This window comes from Bos grunniens, chromosome 6 (genome assembly GCF_055505025.1).
Source record: "Bos grunniens cultivar Pamir isolate PY7600 chromosome 6, Bosgru_T2T1.0, whole genome shotgun sequence".
In the NCBI taxonomy this organism is placed as follows: domain Eukaryota; kingdom Metazoa; phylum Chordata; class Mammalia; order Artiodactyla; family Bovidae; genus Bos; species Bos grunniens.
The window spans coordinates 46838155-46862786 of record NC_141170.1 but is presented as its reverse complement, the minus strand read 5'-3'; the positions used below and the strand labels follow the sequence as shown (position 1 = coordinate 46862786).

At 40.6% G+C, this 24632-nt stretch overlaps 1 protein-coding gene across 4 annotated transcripts in view; it reads right to left on the bottom strand.

The window, feature by feature from the left end:
• Window positions 1-24632, bottom strand: part of NMU (neuromedin U) — an 84699-nt gene that overhangs the window by 29291 nt on the left and 30776 nt on the right. The window contains exon 1 of one of the 4 annotated variants that reach the window (XM_086405701.1): window positions 3966-4649. The exons of 2 other annotated variants lie outside the window; for them this stretch is intronic. In XM_086405701.1, the coding sequence (XP_086261827.1) occupies window positions 3966-4074 (109 nt within the window). In that variant the 5' untranslated portion in view covers window positions 4075-4649. Of the gene's footprint in view, window positions 1-3965; window positions 4650-24632 lie in introns of those variants that run through there. One more of the 4 variants, XM_086405700.1, reaches the window with a different exon arrangement.

Sequence of the window (24632 nt, the reverse complement as noted above, 5' to 3'; positions counted from 1 at the left end):
GTATGGAAATACAAAAAACCTCGAATAGCCAAAGCTATCTTGAGAAAGAAGAATGGAACTGGAGGAATCAACCTGCCTGACTTCAGGCTCTACTACAAAGCCACAATCATCAAGACAGTATGGTACTGGCACAAAGACAGAAATATAGGTCAATGGAACAAAATAGAAAGCCCAGAGATAAATCCACACACCTATGGACACCTTATCTTTGACAAAGGAGGCAAGAATATACAATGGATTAAAGACAATCTCTTTAACAAGTGGTGCTGGGAAAACTGGTCAACCACTTGTAAAAGAATGAAACTAGAGCACTTTCTAACACCATACACAAAAATAAACTCAAAATGGATTAAAGATCTCAACGTAAGACCAGAAACTATAAAACTCCTAGAGGAGAACATAGGCAAAACACTCTCCGACATACATCACAGCAGGATCCTCTATGACCCACCTCCCAGAATATTGGAAATAAAAGCAAAAATAAACAAATGGGACCTAATTAACCTTAAAAGCTTCTGTACAACAAAGGAAACTATAAGCAAGGTGAAAAGACAGCCTTCAGAATGGGAGAAAATAATAGCAAATGAAGCAACTGACAAACAACTAATCTCAAAAATATACAAGCAACTCCTACAGCTCAATTCCAGAAAAATAAATGACCCAATCAAAAAATGGGCCAAAGAACTAAATAGACATTTCTCCAAAGAAGACATACAGATGGCTAACAAACACATGAAAAAATGCTCAACATCACTCATTATCAGAGAAATGCAAATCAAAACCACTATGAGGTACCATTTCACGCCAGTCAGAATGGCTGCGATCCAAAAGTCTACAAGCAATAAATGCTGGAGAGGGTGTGGAGAAAAGGGAACCCTCTTACACTATTGGTGGGAATGCAAACTAGTACAGCCACTATGGAGAACAGTGTGGAGATTCCTTAAAAAACTGGAAATAGAACTGCCTTATGATCCAGCAATCCCACTGCTGGGCATACACACTGAGGAAACCAGAAGGGAAAGAGACACATGTACCCCAATGTTCATTGCAGCACTGTTTATAATAGCCAGGACATGGAAGCAACCTAGATGTCCATCAGCAGATGAATGGATAAGAAAGCTGTGGTACATATACACAATGGAGTATTACTCAGCCATTAAAAAGAATACATTTGAATCAGTTCTAATGAGGTGGATGAAACTGGAGCCTATTATACAGAGTGAAATAAGCCAGAAAGAAAAACACCAATACAGTATACTAACGCATATACATGGAATTTAGAAAGATGGTAACAATAACCCTGTATACGAGACAGCAAAAGAGACACTGATGTATAGAACAGTCTTTTGGACTCTGTGGGAGAGGGAGAAGGTGAGATGATTTGGGAGAATGGTATTGAAATATGTATAATATCATATATGAGACGAGTCGCCAGTCCAGGTTCGATGCATGATACTGGATGCTTGGGGCTGGTGCACTGGGACGACCCAGAGGGATGGTATGGGGAGGGAGGAGGGAGGAGGGTTCAGGATGGGGAACACGTGTATGCCTGTGGCGGATTCATTTCTATACATGGCAGAACCAATAAATATTGTAAAGTTTAAAAATAAAATAAAATTTAAAAAAAAGATAGTTTGTTGCAGATATCCAAAGGTACCTCTCTTTTAGGAAATTTCTGTCTTCATTTTAATGTTCTTTGAACAGTAAACTATTTCCAGCCACCAACTCTGTGGCTGGCCCTTTACCTTTTTATTGCCATTTGCATCTCTGCTAACTCATTTTTGCCGAGGATGCTACACTATTGACATGATTTTCCCCCCTCTGGCTTTGTGGCATTTGCTTTGTTGTTTTTTGATACATCCACTTGCACCTTGCATAATGATTAACCTTTGTGGATTATCTCCCAGCTTGGCTTATGTATGTCAAGCTTCCCCTCCAGTGCTATTGTCAGGGCTCAGGAATATAGCAGATCACCATGGCAGATCAGATGAGGGTAAATTCACCCTCTTCCCTTCTCATCACATTTTTAGAGAGATAAAATTAATATTTTAGTATTAACAGCAGGTCTGAAGGGGAAAGAAGACCCAAAAGGGTAGTCTAGGGGGATTTCTGTGTAGGGAAGGAGGTATCTCATCCCTTAACTTAAGAAACAGTGAGGATATTTACGAGATGATTGGTCAACCAGCAGATACCCTCTTGTGGAAATAACACCCAAGACTTGCTGTTTTTAGAAAATGGCTGCTGCTTCCTATAGTTTCTGCCCAATCACCAGGAGCCTGAAAATTCCCCTGTATCCCTCTGCTAAAAGAAGTTCTCTCTCACTGATGCAAAATTCACTGCAAGCATATAGTACTTAACATGCATGGAAAGTATATTTGCTTCACAGAGAAAAAAATTAAACTATGATTATCTGCTTTCTGAATAAGGTAGATAAAAGTGACCATCCTAATTTTACCAATAACAAATTTAAAACGGAAAAAAATTAACATGACTTTGCAAAAGGCATGCTGTATCACTGCTGAATATGCGATGGAGAAGGTTTAGGTCTCCTAGCTTCTACTGCTTTCGTTTCACAACCAAATTACCCTGCTTTTCAAGCCGACAAGTCCTCACCTCTCTGAATCTCAAATGCCCCAAGGAAAGGGGGAAAACAATGAGAGGACAGCAATAAAAATAGCTCCATTAGGAAAAGAATGATGTGTCAGCTCCCCCACCTCTAATAGGGGGCTGGGCTACAGGTTAGGGAAGGTTCCCACACTACTGGCTTCAAGTCCTAACATTACGGACAATGATGAAACAGCCCTCCCTTACACCACTGAGAGGAGAGTAGAGGGAAACTAAGGGGACCCGCTGCGGATCTAGAAAATTCAAGATCTTAGTAGGGCTACCGCTGGCCCAGGAGGGCCCTGGCTCAAAGCTGGCAGATGAGGGATGGTCCCCTCAGGCTACTTGGAAAGGTAACCTTAAGGGAGCAGGGAAGTGATCTTTTCCACTGGAACTGGTTATATCCACTCTATCCCAAGTCCGAAGCTTTGGACACCCCTTCCAGACCTTGCTTTTGCTTTCCCCCCGTTTTATCTCTAAGCCACGGCTTCGCTGGTGGTTCAGATGGTGAAGAATTCTGCCTGCCAATGCAGGAGACCCAGGTTCAATCCCTGGGTCGGGAAGATCCCCTGGAGGAGAAAGTGGCAACCCACTCCAGTATTCTTGCCTAGAGAATCCCAAGGACAGAGGAGCCTGGCGGGCTACGGTCCGTGGGGTCTCAAAGAGTCGGACACGACCGAGCAACTAACACTTTCACTTCCTCTAAGCGAGGCACAGAAGTCCTTGTTACTATCAAATCGTAGCTGCCTTCAGTGGCTTTAGCTGCAGCAGTGACGGAAAGGCGGGCTTGCACACTTGCTTCTCCAACTCTGTATTCCTGATCCGGTGCGGAATGACCTATGAGGCACAGAGCCCACGCTCTCCCTTTCCATACTGCTAGAAAGGGGCCTGTTACTGCTCGGGGTTACCTGAACAGTAACTCACCACCGGAGCTCACTCACCAAGAAAACAGCACTTTCCAAGTTGACCTCGCATTAGCAGGGGAAGTATCACACCCACTCTAGTTTTGCTTTATTGTCAACCCTCCAGTAATTGTAATCAAAGGAAAAGCATTTTAATTTTCACTATTTTAACTCCCGTTACCCATAAATCATGCGGGCTGGACATCCCGAGTCTGAGGGGGCTGCCCGGCTTGGGAGTTTCCCCCAGGCTCACGTCCAGGCTCGAGCCGGGCCACAGACACGTGCGCCCTGGCTGCCCTGGGGTGGCGACACGAGCGCCGCGGCGCGAGGGGGTGGCAAATCCCACCGGCCAAGAGTAAAGACGAGAAAAGGAGATAAGAGATCGAGGAATGGAGCGGGGAGAAGAGGCACTGGACTGGACGCGGCGCGGGTGTCCCAGGGGGCGCGGGGTCCTCTTACCTCCGCAGGCGTCCGCGCAGCAGGACAGCAGTAGCAGCAGCAGGAGCGGGGACCCAGCGGCCACATGTCCCGCGGGCGGCTCGGGGCGACGGCTCGCGGCTCGCAGCATCCCGGGACCCTGCGCTGCACCTGCCGCGCACTCTGAGCAGTGCTCCAGTCGAGCTTCTGCGTCCCCGGCTCGCTGTTCTCCCGGCTCCGCGTCCAGACCGACCGCCCCACGCGCTGCCAACTTTTAAATCTCGCGGACACGTGAGCCGAGGCGGCTAGGTCCCCGCGCGCGCGTCACCTCCCGCCCCCGGCCTTCTCGCGTCACTCCCAACCCGCCCCACCCCGCACCCCATGCACGAGTTTCTGACTCAAGGTACCACGCATCTTTCACCCTCCTCGCCCTAGGGTCTCTGGAATGGAGGATCATGGAATTAAAACGAAGCATGTCCGTTCCTTTCTTTGGAAGCACTGAAGGGGAGCCGGAGGGGAATGCAAACCAGGCGGCCAGAAGAGGCTGGTATCCCGGCTTTTAAACTTGCTGGTGGTGATGCTCTGCCAGAGACGACCCCTCTGCACCCTCCCCGGAAAGCCTTCTCTGCCCCACCCGACTGTGCGGCACCTCTTGTCCAGAGCTCCAGAAGCCACCTCGGTGCAAGCACCTCTGTTCTGTTGCCCTGTTCATCCCCAGCTCCTGGTACACGCCCAGGGAATCTTAGAGCAGTACTGGCTCATGGTGGATAGTTAGTGTTAGTCGCCCGACTCTTTGCGACCTCATGGACTGCAGCCCACCAGTCTCCTCTGTCCATGGAATTTTCCAGACAAGAATACTGGAGTGGGCTGCCATTTCCTTCTCCAGGGGATCTTCCCAACTCAGGGATCGAAACTGGGCCTCCTGCACTGCAGACAGATTGTTTACCGACTGAGCCACCAGGGAAGGTGGTGCTGTGCTTAGTCGTTCAATCAGGACTCTTTGCCACCCCATGGACTGTAGCTCGCCAGGCTCCTCTGTCCATGGGGATTCTCCAGGCAAGAATACTGGAGTGGGTTGCCATGCCTCCTCCAGGGGATCTTGCCAACCCAAGGATCGAACCCAGGTCTCTCACATTGCCAGCAGATTCTTTACCCTCTAAGGCACCAGGGATGGTGTTCCCCAAATTCCTATCAGGTCTGAGATCTTTTAGGGGAAAGCAGTTGTCTGTTAAAGACAGTTAAAAAAAAACAAAAGGACTGCTGAGGCTTGACCACATGGACCTTTCTAACAGTTCTGGAAGGTCTCTGACTCTCCCGTGGAATTGCAAGCCTTAAGGTAATACCTCCCTTTCTATGCATTTCTCCTGCTGTCACTTCCTAGCAGTTGCAGTCTGATTTCCAGAGTGACCTGACTTCTACTATCCCTCTCCACAGTTTCCTTCCTAGGGGGAAATATCCATGAATCAGCCTTCTCCAGCACACTAGCTGATGTGGTTTTAATTTCCTCTTCCAGAAACAAGGAAGAGGGATCTTATTTGACCTCCTTTTGAAAGGAACTCTGAGGGAAGGGTAGAAAAGGAAATACAATAACATTTCTTAAGGAACATCTTTGTATCAGGCACCTTCCCATGCTATGTATTTAATATTCATGGCATCTCGGGGATGTGAAAGTACTTTATTATGATTCTCATTTGATGAGCTTAGAGATATTAAACAATCCACCCAAGGATATCAGGCTTCCCTTGTGGCTCAGCTGGTAAAGAATCCGCCTGCAATGTGGGAGAGCTGGGTTCGATCCCTGGGTTGGGAAAATCCCCTGGAGAGGGGAAAGGCCACCCACTCCAGTATTCTGGCCTGGAGAATTCCATGAACTGTATAGTCCATGGGGTCACAAGAGTCGGACATGACCAAGCGACTTAAAAAAATATATAAAGATATCAGCATGTGAGGGAGCCACTGGTCATTCTACTCTGTAAAGATGCTTCTCTCCTAAATCAGGGATTTTAATGTATCAGACATGCACTGTACAGTCCACTACAGGCAAGGCATGTCCTTAAGGATACATTTACTAGTCTTCCTAAAGGAAATTACAGTTTGATAAAGGACCCCAAATCTATACTCAAATAGCTGTATTACAAGGCCACTGGGATAGTGCTCTGTCATAAATACAGAGAGGCAAGAGAGTAACCCTGATAGAGTGAAAAAGTAATGCCTACACTTTAAAGTTCTTTATATCCAAGAAACACGTGAGCAAGGCCAGATTATATAGAGTCTGGTCCAGGTTCAAAGATAGATGAGAATAGATTTAAGGTTGCATGTGCTTTTATTTATTCCCAAAGTAGTGAAAAAGCATTAAGAGTACAGAGGATGTAAATGAAGTAAGGATGTGGGTGGGTGGAGGGGGCTCTGGTTTCCCACTGCCTTCCTTGTATCTCCTGGACGCACACTGAAAGATCACTAGTCTTGGCCGCCTTCGGGGGTGAGATGTCAATGAAAACAGAGAAGCCTGAAATAGTGGGCTTGATGTTTTTCAATACTTCTAGAGGTCAGGAAAAGAAATGACTCATGTATGACAAGTTTTTTCTGCATGAATCAGGCTGCTCTGGATGTTCTGGTACATGGGCCTTGGTACATGTATGCAAGAGTTTTCTGAACTATATAGCTAGCAATAATGTTATTAGGTCATAGGTCCAGGTAAACTATGGATTGTTTTCAAATGCATTGTATCAATTTATACATCAACAGAGGACAAGATGGTTGGATGGCATCACTGACCCAATGGACATGAGTTTGAGCAAGCTCCGTGAGATGGTGAAGAACAGGGAAGCCTGGTGTGCTGCAGTCGATGGGGTTGCAAAGAGTCGGACACGACTGAGCAACTGAAAAAGAACAACACCCCACCAGCAGTGCATGAAGCTTCCATTGCTGCACATTCTTGTAAAAACCTTTGCCATACGGGTGGGGGTGGCATCTCATTGTGGATTTAATTTGCAATTCCCACTACTAATGAGGTTGAATATCTTTTCACAAAGGTATTGGCCATCATTGTTTTCTCTTCAGTGAATTGTCCTTTATCTCTTTTCCATTCTTCCCCTTTGGGTTGTTAGGTTTTTCTTACCCATTATAGAAATGCTTTATGCATCTGGAGCATTTGTTGGTTAATTGTGTGGCAATTCTTTCCTCCCTACTTATGACTTTTCCTTTACTCAGTATATATGAGTTGTTATTTTTGAAGAAATGCTTTTTAAAAGTCTTGTAGTCAAATGAACATGCTATTGTGTGACTTGGATGATAAGAGAAAATAGATGGGGGAATGAAGGAAAATAGACACTTTCCTAAGAGCAAGGGTACGGGGTGGAGGCTGGAGGGCATTCCACAATTAACTAAATGGAAGAAAGCCGATTCCCAAGGTCCCCTTTTGTCCAAGTATTCCAAAGAAGCTAGATTCCACATCTCTACAGTAGAGGCTTAACAATTTTCTTAGCATTCTGATCTGTATTTCGATTGAGCTTATACATCAGTATATACCACCAGGTATAGTGCAGCATCTAAAGCATTCCTCCTTACTCCATTCAAGACTGAAAGTTTGATTCTTGGTTCCAGGCTGATTCCTCTCACCTATTTCTCTCTTGCAAATTGGCAACTGGATTTTGCTTTTTGTTTATAATCTGTAAGAATGAAGGCTCGATTAGATGATGGCCCTACAAACTACTGAGACCTGCTAGCTTGTGACTGGGGTATCTAGAAAAGTCATCATGGAGAGCATTAGGAAGGGGAGGATGGCTGAATGTCAAGAGAATGGGAGAATCAACAACAGATGGAAACTCAGGCAGGCAGGAGTTGGCAAAGTCTAGTAACAGGTAAAGAGATCCAGCTTTAGGAGCTGAGAAAAGGGGCACGGTCTGGAAGATTTAGGAGTTCTAGGCAAGATAGCCATGCATTCCTTCAAATATTAATTGAGCACCTTCTAGGCTCCATTTTAGAAGCTTGGGATACAGCGGTAACTAAGTTAAAGTCTTTGCCTTCATGGAGTTATAGGCTTTCAAGGAGAGGCAGATAATAAGCAAGTAAATAAATGAAACAATTTCAGATGGTAGTGAATGCTATAGAGAAATTAAAACAGAGTAATGATATGATAGACGGTGACTGGGAGCTGGGAAAAAGACACTTGACGCAGGATCATCTAGGGTAGCCATTTGAAGGGATGATATGGGAGGCCTGAAAGATAAGAAACCAATCATGGAACGATCTATGAAAAAAAGAGCTCCAGGCAAAGGGACTATCACATGCAAAGGCCCTAAGGCAGAAACGGAAAGAAAAGCCAAGCCTGAAATGACCCAGGAGCATAAGGAAGCCAATGGAACTGGTACAGAACTGTTAGAGTCAGTGCAGTATGTGGGGCTGATATTTGAAGTAGGCAAGGTAGGGTCCTGATCAGTGAAAGGTTTTGGAGACCATGAGAAGTGAGACAGCAAAAGAGACACAGATGTATAGAACAGTCTTTTGGACTCTGTGGGAGAGAGGGCAGGGGATGATTTGGGAGAATGGCATTGAAAGATGTATAATATCATATAAGAAACGAATCACCAGTCCAGGTTCGATGCAGGGTACAGGAAGCTTGGGGCTGGTGCACTGGGATGACCCAGAGGGATGGTATGAGGAGGGAGGTGGGAGGGGGGTTCAGGATTGGGAACACGTGTATACTCGTGGCGGATTCATGTTGATGTATGGTAAAACCAATACAATATTGTAAAGTAAAAAAAAAAAACTGTTCTCTAAGTAAAATAGAAAGCCTTTAGAGGATTCTAAGTAGAGGAGTGAGGTGATTTGATTTACATTTGAAGAGCATCATCCTGGCTTTCGTGGAGAACAAGCTGTAGGGGATCCCAGTAGAGGCAGGGAGAACACTGTAGAAATCCACACCAGAGCCAGAAAATTGGATGCAGTACTGATGTGTACTACAACATGGAGGAACACTGAAAAGATTATGCTAAGTGGAGAAAGACACAAAAGGCTACATACGGTATGATTCCATTTATACATAATATCCAGAAGAGGCAACTCCATACAGACAGAAAATAGACAAGTTTCCAGGGGCTGGGGAGAGAAAAGAGGGGCTGCTAATAAGTATGGAGGATTCCTTTTGCAAGAGGTTTCCTTTTAAAGGTGATGAAAATGTTCTGGAGTAAGACAGTGGAGACGTGAATATACTAAAAATCATTGAATTTATACTTTAAAAGGGTGCATTTTATGGTATGTTAATTACATCTAAAATTTCTTTCTTTTAAAAAAGGAAGAAGTCCAGGTCAGAAACAATGTTGGTGGCAGTCTTTGCAATTTAGCAAAAGAAATATTTGTCTATTTTTGGCATGAAATATCCAAAATTTGCTATTTAATACCCGGATGTTCTTGATAACTATGACACCCCCTCTCAAACTTTGTGAAGCCATTCACCTAAGACATGTCTGTATCAATGACCATGCTATAGTCACTAACTATAACGTCTTTCAGGGAAGAAAATACTTCATAAAACCCAGATGGAGAATGTTGGTCTTTATAGTCACTTTGATATAACTGTTACCTATGAATAGCATCATTATATAAATAATTGCAAGTGGATACTATTTGGGAAATAATGATGATCTGTTCTCAGTGATTAGCAGGATACTCACTCATTCATTCAGCAAGTATTTATTAAGCCAGTATCCGCTGTAAGATTTATAGACTAACAAAATATTAAAAATTCTGTTTCCTGTTTTAGCTCTTCTAAGACCACCTGCACCCTGTCATGCATCTTCCCAATTTTGTTATTTATTTCTTATGTGAATGCAGGATGATCTATTTAGAAATACCACCCTGATTCCAAATTTGAAATTTAAAGAAAAGTTTTTGCTTAAGGGTACCTAATCTAAAAATAAAGTTCTGCTGAGGTTATAGTAGTTAAAAGCAAACTACTCCAGGGACTTCCCTGGAGGTCCAGTGGTTAGGACGTCACCTTCCAACACAGGTGGTGCTGATTCCATCCCTGGTTGGGGACCTAAGGTCTTGCATGCCTTGAGGCCAAAACACCAAAACATAAATCATAAGCGATATTATAACAAGTTCAATAAAGACTTTTAAAATGATCCGTATGAAAAGCAAGCTATTAATACTTCAAGGACTCAGTTCAGCCTATGGTCTCTTAAGTAGAGTTCTGGGCAGAAGCCAATTGTGGAGCTATAGAGCTTGGGTTCAAAGGGAGAAGTCATTTGTGGCAACTGCAGGAAAATAGACCAAATGACTGCGGGTCTGTTTGCTTCTGAAGATGAGTATCTATTACTTAGTGACAAGGATACTTTTCAGCTTTTTCTACAAACATCTTTGGTATCTGGATGAAACTTTCAGTTTACAACTGCATTTGCCTTCGCTTTGAACAATAATATTTCATAGATTTTATGGTAACTCCAATAATCCCAACTATTCTTTTTCCCATCTATGTCTTCAAGCGAGGTAGCTATCAACCTCTCTGCTTTCAGGAAAATCTCCTGATTCAGAGCAACTTTTCAATGCACAACACTGTACTGAGAAATCAACCCAGAAGAAACACGCTTCTAAAAGATAACAAAAGAATAATGAATACAAGAAATGGAGGACCACAGATCAAATACGTCCACGTTTCTTAGGACTTTCTGTTGTAGGATTATTAACTTTGCCCTGATGAAGATGTAGCAGCTCATAAAATTTAAGAAATACAACATGATCCTTTACAGGGGAGGGAAACGTTTCTTCTTTTCTCAAATTACTTGATAAAATTTATTTTAAACAGTTTACAGAAATAATGGGCAACATTAATAAAAGCCCTTTCACCCAAGGTTGCTTTTCAGGTTCATCCAATGCACAAAGTGACTGTGATGTAGACTGCTGCTGCTGCTGCTGCTAAGTTGCTTCAGTCGTGTCCGACTCTGTGCGACCCCAGAGATGGCAGCCCACCAGGCTCCCCCGTCCCTGGGACTCTCCAGGCAAGAACACTGGAGTGGGTTGCCATTTCCTTCTCCAATGCAGGAAAGTGAAAAGTGAAAGTGGAGTCGCTCAGTCGTGTCTGACTCTTCACGACCCCATAGGCGGCAGCCCACCAGGCTCCCCCGTCCCTGGGATTCTCCAGGCAAGAACACTGGAGTGGGGTGCCATTGCCTTCTCCAATGCGTGAAAATGAAAAGTGAAAGTGAAGTCGCTCAGTCGTGTCCAACCCTCAGCAACTCCATGGACTGCAGCCTTCCAGGCTCCTCCATCCATGGGACTAGTGGTGAATAATAGCTTTGTATGTCCAAGAGACATTCTTGCTAATGTTTTTGCAAAAGAAACTAGATTTCATATCTTCTGTCTCCTACATTTAGGAGGATGTGCGTGGAGACAAAATCAGTGAATTCTCTTAGTACGGGCCAGAGAAGGTTGACATGCAGCCTGAAAGCAGCATAGATTTTTCTTAGAGAACCTTTAGAGATAAATTCCTTTTGAGAAAAGTTATAAAAGAATTTTTTAAAAAGCAAAAAGTCAATAACTTTTTGCAGTTACATTGACACCTACAAGGCTAGATTTTCACATGATAGATGTTCCAAGGGGAAAGCCATTATAGAAGGCAGCACCATTATTGCTAATTTGAAACATGATGTTAAAAAAAAATTTCAGTCCGTGGAAGGCAGAATCGTTCTTTGTTCCTTAAATTGCAATTAAAATATTAATACATACTAATGAAAGGTCTATTAGATTTTCTTCACGTGTTTATGCATCACATCATGGCAAAGCTGGCAGCAAAACAAATATTTCCTGACATATGAAGCTGTATAAAAATGGAAACTTAAATTAAATGACAGCCATAAAAACACAAGGATAGCTAAAGTAAAATTTATTATTTCTATACAATAAGTTGAACAACCATTTCTTATCATAGACTGGTTTTTCAGTCTATTTTAAAAAGAATCAAAATATTACATTTTCTAAAGACATCTGTATTTATGAAAAATGCATAATTTCTCTACATAGATAAGTTAAAATTTTTTTACTGCATTTCATCAAAGGTAATTGAAAAAAATGAAAAGAAAAATTGATATTATTTGATCTTCTGAAAAATGCTAAAGTAAAATAATCAAGAGAGACCTGGAATGAGTTTCTGAATATAAAAACAAGTGACATTTCAGTTAGTATCATAAAAGGAGTAGTCACTACTCATTTTATCTCTAGTTTCTCAAATAATTTTAGCTCTGATTTTTTAAGCGGACCATAGAGATACGAAATTCTCAAAGGTGTATATGGATGTATGTCATGTTGCTCTAAATTAAATACTAGATGATATTATTTTTAGAAATTTAAGATATTTCTGAGAAGAATAAAATGAGTCAATGTTGAGTAGTCTATTCTCCTTGTTCATCTGTGAGGTGATCGAATACCCTTCTCCTCAAAAATATATCGCAGGTCCTTTTTCCTATCTTTTCACTCATTAGATATGTAAGCTAGTTTCAGTCTTGAATCTCAGCCCAGATTTGAGCTTTTAAACAGCTTAAAAGGAAAAAGCAGAAGTAGACAAGATAAGTTTAGAGAAAACTGAAAATTAGGCCAAACAAAATTAGGGCAATCATTGCCTTAACTCAGTGTGTTTTCAAGCAAATCAACCCTGATGTTCTCATCACAACATCTATATGTTTAATGGTTTAACTACCAACACTTGATGTGGTATAAATGGCGATATCCCTTATAACAATATCAGAGTGAGAAAGCGATCTTTCTCTGTACAAGGCATTGCTTAGAACCTTCCTGGGTTGTATTTCCTATTTTGTCCTAATTAGTGTGGGAGACTCAAGAATCTGGAATTTATAAAGAAAAGAGTCAATAGATAATGGTAGAAAATAAATATAGAAATGCTGTTGAAAACTGGTATTATCTAATGAGGAGAGCAAGAGTTCTTAGGGTCAGTAGGACCTCATGATTGAGAACTTGAGCAGTGGAGCTGGACAGTCTGACTCTGAATCAGGGAGTACCACCTACTAGCTGAAAGACAGGGTAATTATCAACCTTTGAAAGATTCAGTTTTGATTATTTGTAAAATGTGAGGTGAAAGTCACTCAGTTGTGTCTGACTCTTTGCAACCCCATAGACTATACAGTCCATGGAATTGTCCAGGCCACAATCCTGGAGTGGGTAGCCTTTCCCTTCTCCAGGGGATCTTCCCAACCCAGGGATTGAACCCAGATCTCCTGCATTGCAGGCAGATTCTTTACCAGCTGAACCACAAGGGAGGCCTATTTGTAAAATAGGAGTGTGTAATTTTTTTCCTGTATAACGCCCCTTCCTTTGGAAAACCACTCCTTTTGCTGTAAGAATCTCACATGATTCAAGGATTTATCCCTGCCTTTGCCTCAGAGCTATGGCAAAGGCTATGTCTCTCTCTGTGAGTCTGACATATGAGGATTATGTGGGTTACCATATGCAGAGAAGCTATTCAGTTTTCATTCCAAGCCCAAAGAAGGACAATGCCAAAGAATGTTCAAACCACCCCACAACTGTGCTCATTTCACATGCTAGCAAGGTAATGCTCAAAATCCTTCAAGTTAGGCTTCAGCAGTACATGAACTGAGAACTTCCAGATGTACAAGTTGGATTTAGAAAAGGCAGAGGAACCAGAGATCAAATTGAGGAATTTTGCTGTCTCATAGAGAAAGGAAGGAAATTCTAGGAAAACATATACTCTTGCTTCATTGACTATGCTAAAGCCTTTGACTGGATCACAACAAACTGGAAAATTCTGCAAGAGATGGGAATACCAGAACACCTTACCTGCCTCCTGAGAAACCTGTATTCAGATCAAGAAGCAACAGTTAGAACCAGACATGAAACAATGGACTGGCTCCAAATTGGGAAAGAAGAGCGTCGAGGCTGTCACCTTGCCTATTTAACTTATGAGGACATCATGAGAAACGCTGGGCTGGATGAAGCACAAGTTGGAATCAAGATTGTCGGGAGAAATATGAATAACCTCAGATATGCAGATGACACCACCCTAATGGCAGAATGCCTAGAGGAACTAAAGAGACTCTAGATGAAGATGAAAGAGGAGAGTGCTTAAAACTCAACATTCAGAAAACTAAGATCATGGCATCTGGTCCCATCACTTCATGGCAAATAGATGGGGAAACAATGGAAACAGTGAAACAGACTTCATTTTCTTGGGCTCCAAAATCACTGTGGATGGTGATTGCAGCCATGAAAATTGCTTGCTCCTTGGAAAAAAAGCTATGACAAATTTAGTGTATTAAAAAGCAGACACATTACTTTGCTGACAAAGGTCCATCTAGTTAAAGCTATGGTTTTTTCAGTAGTCATGTACGGATGTGAGAGTTGGACTATAAAGAAGGCTGAGCACCGAAGAATTGATGCTTTTGAACTGTGATGTTGGAGAAGACTCTTGAGAGTCCCTTGGACAACAAGGAGATCAAACAAGTCAATCCTAAAGGAAATCAACCCTGAATATTCACTGGAAGGACTGGTGCTGAAGCTGTAGCTCCAATATTTTGGCGACCTGATGTGAAGAGTTGACTGACTGGAAACAACTCTGATGCTGGGAAAGATTGAGGGCAACAGGAGGAGAAGGGGATGACAGAGGATGAGATGATTGGATGGCATCACCGACTCAATGGACATGAGTTTGAGCAAACTCTGGGAGATAGTAAAGGACAGGGAAGCCTGGCATGCTGCAGGCTACAGGGTCTCAAAGAGTCAGACATGACTGAGAGACTGAACAACAAAAGCGATGAGAAGTGGAGAGCCAGGGGAAGAGAGAGAGATGAAAATTGTTATACATATTGAGATTTGGCTAGGCCTGAAGCCAGGTCCAGGCTTTGATGGAGTTAAGTAAATCAAAAATTTCCAATTAACCTTAAAAGCTTCTGCACATCAAAGGAAACTATTAGCAAGGTGAAAAGACAGCCTTCAGAATGGGAGAAAATAATAGCAAATGAAGCAACTGACAAACAACTAATCTCAAAAATATACAAGCAACTCCTACAGCTCAACTCCAGAAAAATAAATGACCCAATCAAAAAATGGGCCAAAGAACTAAATAGACATTTCTCCAAAGAAGACATACAGATGGCTAACAAACACATGAAAAGATGCTCAACATCACTCATTATCAGAGAAATGCAAATCAAAACCACTATGAGGTACCATTTCACACCAATCAGAATGGCTGCGATCCAAAAGTCTACAAGCAATAAATGCTGGAGAGGGTGTGGAGAAAAGGGAACCCTCTTACACTATTGGTGGGAATGCAAACTAGTACAGCCACTATGGAGAACAGTGTGGAGATTCCTTAAAAAACTGGAAATAGAACTGCCTTATGATCCAGCAATCCCACTGCTGGGCATACACACTGAGGAAACCAGAAGGGAAAGAGACACATGTACCCCAATGTTCATTGCAGCACTGTTTATAATAGTCAGGACATGGAAGCAACCTAGATGTCCATCAGCAGATGAATGGATAAGACAGCTGTGGTACATATACACAATGGAGTATTACTCAGCCATTAAAAAGAATACATTTGAAGCAGTTCTAATGAGGTGGATGCAACTGGAGCCTATTATACAGAGTGAAGTAAGCCAGAAAGAAAAACACCAATACAGTATACTAACGCATATATATGGAATTTAGAAATATGGTAACAATAACCCTGTGTACGAGACAGCAAAAGAGACACTGATGTATAGAACAGTCTTATGGACTCTGTGGGAGAGGGAGAGGGTGGGAAGATTTGGGAGAATGGCATTGAAACATGTAAAATATCATGTATGAAACGAGTTGCCAGTCCAGGTTCAATGCATGATACTGGATGCTTGGGGCTGGTGCACTGGGACGACCCAGAGGGATGGTATGGGGAGGGAGGAGGGAGGAGGGTTCAGGATGGGGAACACATGTATACCTGTGGCAGATTCATTTTGATATTTGGCAAAACTAATACAATTTTGTAAAGTTTAAAAAAAAAAACTTTCCATTTTTCTTTTAAGTTGGGATTCTTACATTTGCAACAGGAGAGGCACAAAATAAGTGCACAAGAAGTTTTACTATGTTGGCAATGATTAACAAGTGGAGGTGAAAGAAAAACTGTTTAATAGAAGAGACAATTTTGAAAACTTTAAAGTTTTACTGCATTTTTGTGTATTCCATAGTGAATAGTGGCAATGCCTGGAATAGGAAGAACAGACACAAGAGAGATGAGAATTAATTTATGCATGAAACTTCCAAGATCTAGACCTACCAATTTTTCAGGAAGGTGGAAGGAGGAGACAGGACGAATTATTATTATTACAATGGCTTTTGGGTTTTTTTTTTTTTTACCACCCAGACTTTTTATTTAACATACAACTCAAGCTCTCAAACTTTTTTATTTTGAAATAATTACAGATTCACAAGAAGTTGCCAATTTACAGAGAAGTGCTATGGGTTCTTTGCTTATTTTCTCCCAAAAGTAGTACCCTGTAGTGTGAGTGGATGTATATGTGTGTGTGTGTGTGTGCTCAGTTGTATCCAACTCTTTGTGACCCCATGGGCTACAGCCTGCCAGGCTCCTCTGTCCATAGAGTTTTCCAGGCAAGAATACTGGAGTGAGTTGCCAGTCCCTTCTCCAGCAGATCTTCCTGACCCAGGGATTGAACCCATGTCTCTTGCATCTCCTGCATTGGTGGGCGGATTCTTTACTGTTGAGCCACCTGGGAAGCCAATAGATCAATATCAAAATCAGGCGAGTGACATTGGTACGATCCATAGAGCTGATTCAGATTCCATCAGTTTTAAGTGCATTTGTGTGTGTGTGTGTGTGTGTGTGTGTGTAGTTCTATGCAATTTTATCAAATGCACAGATTCTTGTAACCACCATCACAGTCAAGACACAGAACAATTCCATCATCACAAAGCTCCCTATTCTGCCCTTTTTTATCCATAATCACCCCCTCATCTCTAACCCCAGGAGTCATCTGTTTTTCCTATTCTTTGTTATTTTAAGAATGTTACATAAATGGAATCATATACTACACCTTTTGAGAATGACTTTTTTTCCCCACTCAGCATAATTTCCTCAAGATCCATTCAAATTGTTATATGCTTCAGTGGGTTGTTCCCTTTTATTATATTACATCCGCCAGCAGAAGGGCATCCAAGTTTTATCTATTGTGAAAAAAGCTGTTATGAATATTTGTGTACAGTTTTTGTGTTGACATAAGTTTTCACTTCTGTGGGATACGTGCCTTAGAGTGCAATTGCTGAGTCATATGGTAAGTGTTTATTTAATTTTATAAGAGACTGACAAACTATTTCCCAGCGTGGTGGTACCACATTACTTTCCCTTCAGCAAATAGTGATCCAGTTTCTCTGTATTCTTTTCAGCATCTGATGTGATCATTACTTTTTTTATCTTAGCCCTTCTGATGGGTGTATGATGATATCTTGAGGGTTTAATTTGCACTTCCTTAGTAGCTATTAATATTGTGTATCTTTTCATTTGCTTATTTGCCATCTGTATGTCCTTGGCAATGAAATGTATGTTAATGTCTTATGCCCATTTTCTTTCTTTTTTTTTAGGGTTTTGAAAATATTTATTTATTTGGCTGTTTCAGGTCTTAGCTGAAGAATCTTTGTTGCATCATGAGGGATCTTCTTTTTTTCTCTCTCTTTTTTTAATATAACCATTTTCTAATTAAATTGAGTTTTAAAAGCTCTTTCTGTATTCTAAATACAAGGCCATACATTGAATAAATAATTCACAAACATTTTCTTTGTTTGGAGCTTGGCTTTTCATCCTTCTCATAAAGAGCAAATTAAAAAAAATTTTTTTTTGCCTGGAGAATCCCACGGACAGAGGAACCTGGCAGGCTACAGTCCATGGGGTCTCACAGAGTCAGACATGACTAAGTGATTGAGCACGCATGCAGAATATTTTAATTTTTATTAAAAATTTTATTGAGGTATAGTTGATGGACAATATTATATAAGTTTCAGGTATATAACCTATTGGTTCACAATTTTCAAAGGTTATACTTCACTTAGAGTTACAATAAAATATTGGCTACCTACCCTGTGCTGTACAATATATCTGTGTACTATGTACTTTATACATAGTAGTTCGTACCCCGTAATCCCCTACCCCACTTTGCCCCTCACTTCTTCTCTTCACCCTGGTAACCACTAGTTAGTCCTATCTGTGAGTCTAGTTTTGTTGTTGTTATTGCTCTATTCACTAGTTTATTATTTAGATACAAGTGATATTTTATAGTGCAAAATTTTTAATTTTCATGAAATCCTATTTATCACAATTTCCCTTTTATGAATCGTGCTTTTGGTGTCAGGTCTGGAAGTTTTTCATCCAGTCATGGGTTCTGAAGTTTTACTCTTAAATATAAAAGTTTGCATTTTTATATTTTATATTTAACCAAGTCCGTGATTATTTTTAAGTTAATTTTTACATAAAGTATAAAGTAACTCAAGGTTCTCTGTTTTGATTTGGTTTTGTTGCCTATGAAAGTCTGATGGCTCCAGTAGCAAGAATACTGTAGTGGGTTTTCATGCCCTCCTCCAGAGGATCTTCCTAATCAAGGGATCAAACCCGGGTCTCTTATGTCTCCTGCATTGGCAGGTGGTTCTTTACTACTCAGCACCTGGGAAGCTCCAGTATTTTTTGAAAAGGCTCTCAAAAATTTTTAAGAGTAGGAAGGCAATGGCACCCCACTCCAGTACTCTTGCCTGGAAAATCCCATGGACGGAGGAGCTTGGTAGGCTGCAGTCCATGGGGTCGCTGAGGGTCGGACATGACTGAGCGACTTCACTTTATTTTTTCACTTTCATGCATTGGAGAAGGAAATAGCAACCCACTCCAGTGTTCTTGCCTGGAGAATCCCAGGGACAGGGGAGCCTGGTGGGCTGCCGTCTATGGGGTCACACAGAGTCAGACACGACTGAAGTGACTTAGCAGCAGCAGCAACATCTTTGATTGTATTTTCATCCTATTGGCATTATTTTAAAAGCCAGTCAGAAAGTGGGATAACCCACTTTTTATTTTTAAAAAAAGTTACTTTAGGATAATCTTGTTTGCTTTGACTTGATTTTACTGTATCTGCAGCCTCTGAAAGCCATTTTTGCTAATAGATCCATTGCATTTCATTACAACTCAGGAAAGGGAACAGTACCCTCCCCACCCCCCCAAAACAGAAATGCTGTGACCTTTTCCAGACTGGAGAAAAATGCTGCTTATAAAAATAATATCTAGGCCCCAACATTCCCATCATTAAATATAGTTTCTTCTTCCTCAACAATATTTGGCATTTACATGGGAATTAATGAGATTGCAAGAAAAACCAACACCTCAAGCATTATATAAAAACTGTTTTCAGAAAGCCCATGAAAGGATTGAAAAGTGAAAGTCCCTCATTCGTGTCTGACTCTTTGCAACCCCATGGACTATAGCCCGCCAGGCTCCTCTGTCCATGGAATTCCCCAGGCCAGAATACTGGAGTGGTAGCCTTTCCCTTCTCCAGGGTATCTTCCCAATCCAGGGATCAAACCCAGGTCTCCCACACTGCAGGCAGATTCTTTACCATTTGAGCCACCAGAGAAGTAAGGAGTAAGTCAGCTTATGGTAAGTATAGATCCAAACATATGCTGGGACACGACTTCATTTTCAAGAAAATATACACAGTTTAGAACTTGAAAATGTCAAAGGAAAGTTCTGTGTAACCCTTCTATCAACTGAAAACTATACTGGAAATTGAGTATGGGTCTGTGAATGGATGGAATAATACTGGCTTTTCCCCTGTATCCAACACAAGAACATTTACAATTCTCTGGAAAATTTGTGCAGGTTTGTGCAGAATTCCCTAGGGAAAGAAACCACTCCATCAGAAGACAGGCAAATTACATACTACTACTACACACACATATGTCCTTTACCTAACCAGGCTTAGATATGAACATGGTAGAATAACATGTGATAGTATGCTTAGGGCTTCAAATTCAATATGAGTAATTTACTAAAATTTACAGCTGCAAACTTGACCACTTCCTTAGCAATATTTAACTGTGAATAATAATAATAATATCACTGTACATGTATTATATTTAAATCAGGTTGTTACTGCCACTATCTGAATTTTACTCACTTAAGCCTCATGATATCCTTCAGCATTTTTCCTCTATTTCTCTCCTGTTAAACAAGAGACTTGGTAAGATTCATATTTAATGATTTTAGTGAGACTATTTCTAATGTCTGTCTTCCTTTGTTTTTATAATGTTAGTGCCCATAGATTATCAATGCTCAAATCCATGAATTATTCACAGGTTAGAACCAGACATGGAACAACCGGCTGGTTCAAAATTGGGAAAGAAGTACATCAAGGCTGTGTATTGTCACCCTGCTTATTTAACTTATATGCAGAGTACATCATGCAAAATTATGGGCTGGATGAAGCACAAGCCAGAATCAAGATTTCTGGGAGAAATATCAATAACCTTATATATGCAGATGACACCACCCTTATGGCAGAAAGTGAAGAGAAACTAAAGAACCTCTAGATGAAGGTGAAAGAAAAGAGTGAAGAAGCTGGCTTAAAACTCAACCTTCAAAAAAAGAAGACCATGGCATCAGGTCCCATCACTTCATGGCAAATAGATGGGGAAATAGTGGAACCAGTGACAGATTTTATTTTCTTGGGTTCCAAAATCACTGTGGATGGTGACTGCAGCCATGAAATTTAAAGATGCTTGCTCCTTGGAAGGGAGAAGGCAATGGCAACCCACTCCAGTACTCTTGCCTGGAAAATCCCATGGACGGAGGGGCCTGATGGGCTGCAGTCCATGGGGTCGCTAGGAGTCAGACACGACTGAGCGACTTCACTTTATTTTTTCACTTTCATGCATTGGAGAAGGAAATGGCAACCCACTCCAGTGTTCTTGCCTGGAGAATCCCAGGGATGGGGGAGCCTGGTGGGCTGCCGTCTATGGGGTCGCACAGAGTCAGACACGACTGAAGCAACTTAGCAGCAGCAGCTCCTTGGAAGAAAAGCTATGACAAACCTAGACAGCATATTAAAAAACAGAGATATCACTTTGCCAACTAAAGTCTGTCTAGTCAAGGCTATGGTTTTTCCAGTAGTCATGTATGGATGTGAAAATTGGACCATAAAGAAGGCGGAGCACCAAAGAATTGATACTTTCTAATTGTGGTGTTGGAGAAGACTCTTGAGAGTCCCTTGGACTGCAAGGAGATCATACTAGTCAATCCTAAAGGAGATCAACCCTGAATATTCATTGGAAGGACTGTTGCTGAAGCTGAAGCTCCAATACTCTGGCCATCTGATGCAAAGAGCTGACTCATTAGAAAAGACCCTGATGCTGGGAAAGATTGAAGGCAGGAGGAGAAGGTGATGACAGAGGATGAGATAATTGGATGGCATCACTGACTCAATGGACATGAGTTTGAGCAAGCTTCGGGAGATGGTGAAGGACAGGAAGCTAGGCCTTCTGCAGTCCATGGGGTCACGAAGAATCGGACATGACTGAGTGACTGAACAACAACAACAATATATAAATTCACAGGTATGTTTCACTGAGGTAGCTGCAAAAAGAGATAAAAAGAAATATACCAAAATTGTGATTGCGATTATTTTCATATTCTCTCATTTTCACATGTTTTACAATGTGGTTAAATTCCCTTTTAAATTAGAAATACATGTTCATGTTCAAAAGGTCATCAAGCTATATACTGAATATATATATTCAATACATCAATATATATACTGAAAGCTATATATACTTTGCATTTTATTATATATATATTCTCAAAAAAGTACTGGAAAATGGTGTGAAGGAAATGCATATGCAAAACACACTATAAATTTTATATTATTTTTGAGGAGAAAAGAAAGAATTTAGAAATATACTAATTAAGGGCAATGTATGGAATTTGTTTAGATACTAATGCAAACAAATCAATTATACACAAATAAACAGAGGATTCAGAACTGGATATTTTATACTATTAAGGGAATTATGTTATGATTCAAATGAATATATAATTTACATACAATAAAATGAATGCTATGAACTATAATTCTTAGCCTCATCTATGATTTTTTACTTTCTTGCAAGATTTTGTTGAACAAATCAGGTAGTTATTACCATTATCTGAATTTTACTCACTTACGCCTCGTGATAGCCTTTAGCACTTCTCTTCTGTATTTCTCTCTTGTTAAACAAGAAACTTGGTAAGATCATTGTAGTGAGACTATTTCTAATGTCTGTCTGCAGTTCTTTTTGTAATGTTAGTGCCCAAAGATTATCAATGTTCAAATCCATGAATTTTTTATACATTTTTTAAACGTTTTTCCTTTATGATTTATCCCCAGAGATAGGATATGGTTCCCTGAAGAATATTATCTTTGGATATAGATTTCTAATATATTATTTTTGTTCTTATTTGTTAAAAGTTAGTTGTTATATTTATTGGTGATATAAAAACTACCAAACATTAGCATTCTCATTTATAGAGGTTGCCATTTTTTTAAATGCAGTAAGGACATTCCAAAAAAACATACCATCTAGATCTAGTCACACAAAATAACTGATCACTCTATGTCAAAGGACAGCTCAGAGAAAACAGCTCATTCTAAACATCATCCCTAAGCATTAATATTCTCTCAGGACAGAGCAAGAAGGCTCCCATTGCCTGTCAGTAGCTTTGACAGCCAGACTTTCATTTCCAAGCACACATACTACTCATTTAAAACTTATAAAGAGAGCAAGTGGATAATGTCTGCTTTCTTCTCCAAGTTTTGATTGATTTCATTCTGTGACTTTCTACTCTGTGAGGATATGATTTCATGAGAGTCCTTTAATTCACCAAGATAGAACTGAAGTGTTATTTTCTTGTTATTAATTGTGAAATCTTAAAATTCATTTGACTCACTTTTGAATCTTATATACCAAAAAAGGACACACTCCAGGTATCCTGAATTATTTAACTTTATCCCGTACAAGTCTAGATTCATGAATCATACTTAAGCTCGACAGGATTGTAAGTGATTATGGTAAATGTAAATGGCTCTAAATCCTGTGTCTCCTCAAGTGAAGGAATCTGTTTTTTAAATATTTTTTTTCATGGGGACCATGTTTTTAAAGTCTTTATTGAATCTGTTACAATATTTCTTCTGCTTCTGTGTTTTGGTCCCTTGGCTGCAAGGCATGTGGGATCCTAGCTCTCTGACCAGGGTTCAGACCCAGACTCTCTGCACTGGAAGGCAAAGTCTCAACCCCTGGACCTCCACGGAAGTCCCAAGTGAAGGATTCTTAAACATCACAAAAGTACCTGAAAATTATATGCCTTTTATGCATTAAAAATAACATCAGCAAATGTCTGTTTCCAAAAGTCTTCTTTTGTATAGACATGCAAGTAACAGAAAAGTGAAAATTTGAAGTTCATAAAAGTTTGTTTTATGAACAAGCTTTCTGCCAATTTAAGTATTTAAAGTGCCCTAGCTTTAGCAGCCATTATCAAAAATATATTTACTATTTTTCCTCAATCTGTTGGAGAAGCTTCCAGTTCAAATGATTGAGTTATCCAATGTAAATGACTACTCTTTTCAACACTTCCCATGCACATGTGTTTCAAGTACAGACCTTGAAAGAGCATTTTCTTTCGTGATTATAAAAGAAAGTCCAGGCTAAGCCTCTTATTTTCTTTTCATATTTGGATGTTTCTCATGGATGCGTCATGCCCAAGGCAAGATTTAGCTGCACATAAAGAACAAAGTGTGTATCCACATAAGTGACGAACAGATGTTGTATTTGAGGCAACTAAACAAACCAACAAGTCACTTTTGTTACAGCTGCTATTTGAAAAATCATTTCTTATAAACTCCACCATGGGCTTTCCCCATGGCTCAGTGGGTAAAGAATCTGCCTGCAATGTAGGAGACACAGGAGACACAGGTTCGATTCCTGGGTCAGGAAGATCCCCTGGAGGAGGCATGGCAATCCATTGTAGTATTCTTGCCTGAAAAATCCCATGGACAGTGGAATCTGGTGGGCTACAGCCCAAATGGTCACAAAGAATCAGACACGACTGAGCAACACAGCATACATAGGAGCTCCACTGTCCAGACCTTCTCACTACTGTGAGTTCCAACAGATTAACTAGAGGATAAGCAACTTGGTTTAGTAAAAATATACTAAACTTTGAGAGAAAATTTATATTATCTAGAGATACTTAAGTTTGTAGTTTCATAAGCTCTCAAGATATATCCTGGGAGAAAGCCAAGAGTTCACAGTTATTGTACATACTTTATAGATGAGAAAAAGAAAGTTCAAGGACAGTAAATAATTTTCTCAAGTTTGATTCAAATCCAGGTCTGTCTAACAAGAAAGCCTATTTCCTTCCACCAAGAATAGCACCTTCTAAGCAGTGACACTGAGCAAACATTCTGGGTACAGATAATATTTGCCCTTTTTCATCCAACTTTGATTTTGTAATGATAATAATAATAGAGTCTACAAACACATAGCTGCAATTTTAAATCACAAAAGCCAAAGCTAGGTTTTATAAGTCATTTGGCAGTGAAGTCTGACATGACCTGAACTAATCTGATGGCAAAACTTGGCCTAAAATGTAGAGACTATTCATAGCCCTTATTTATACCA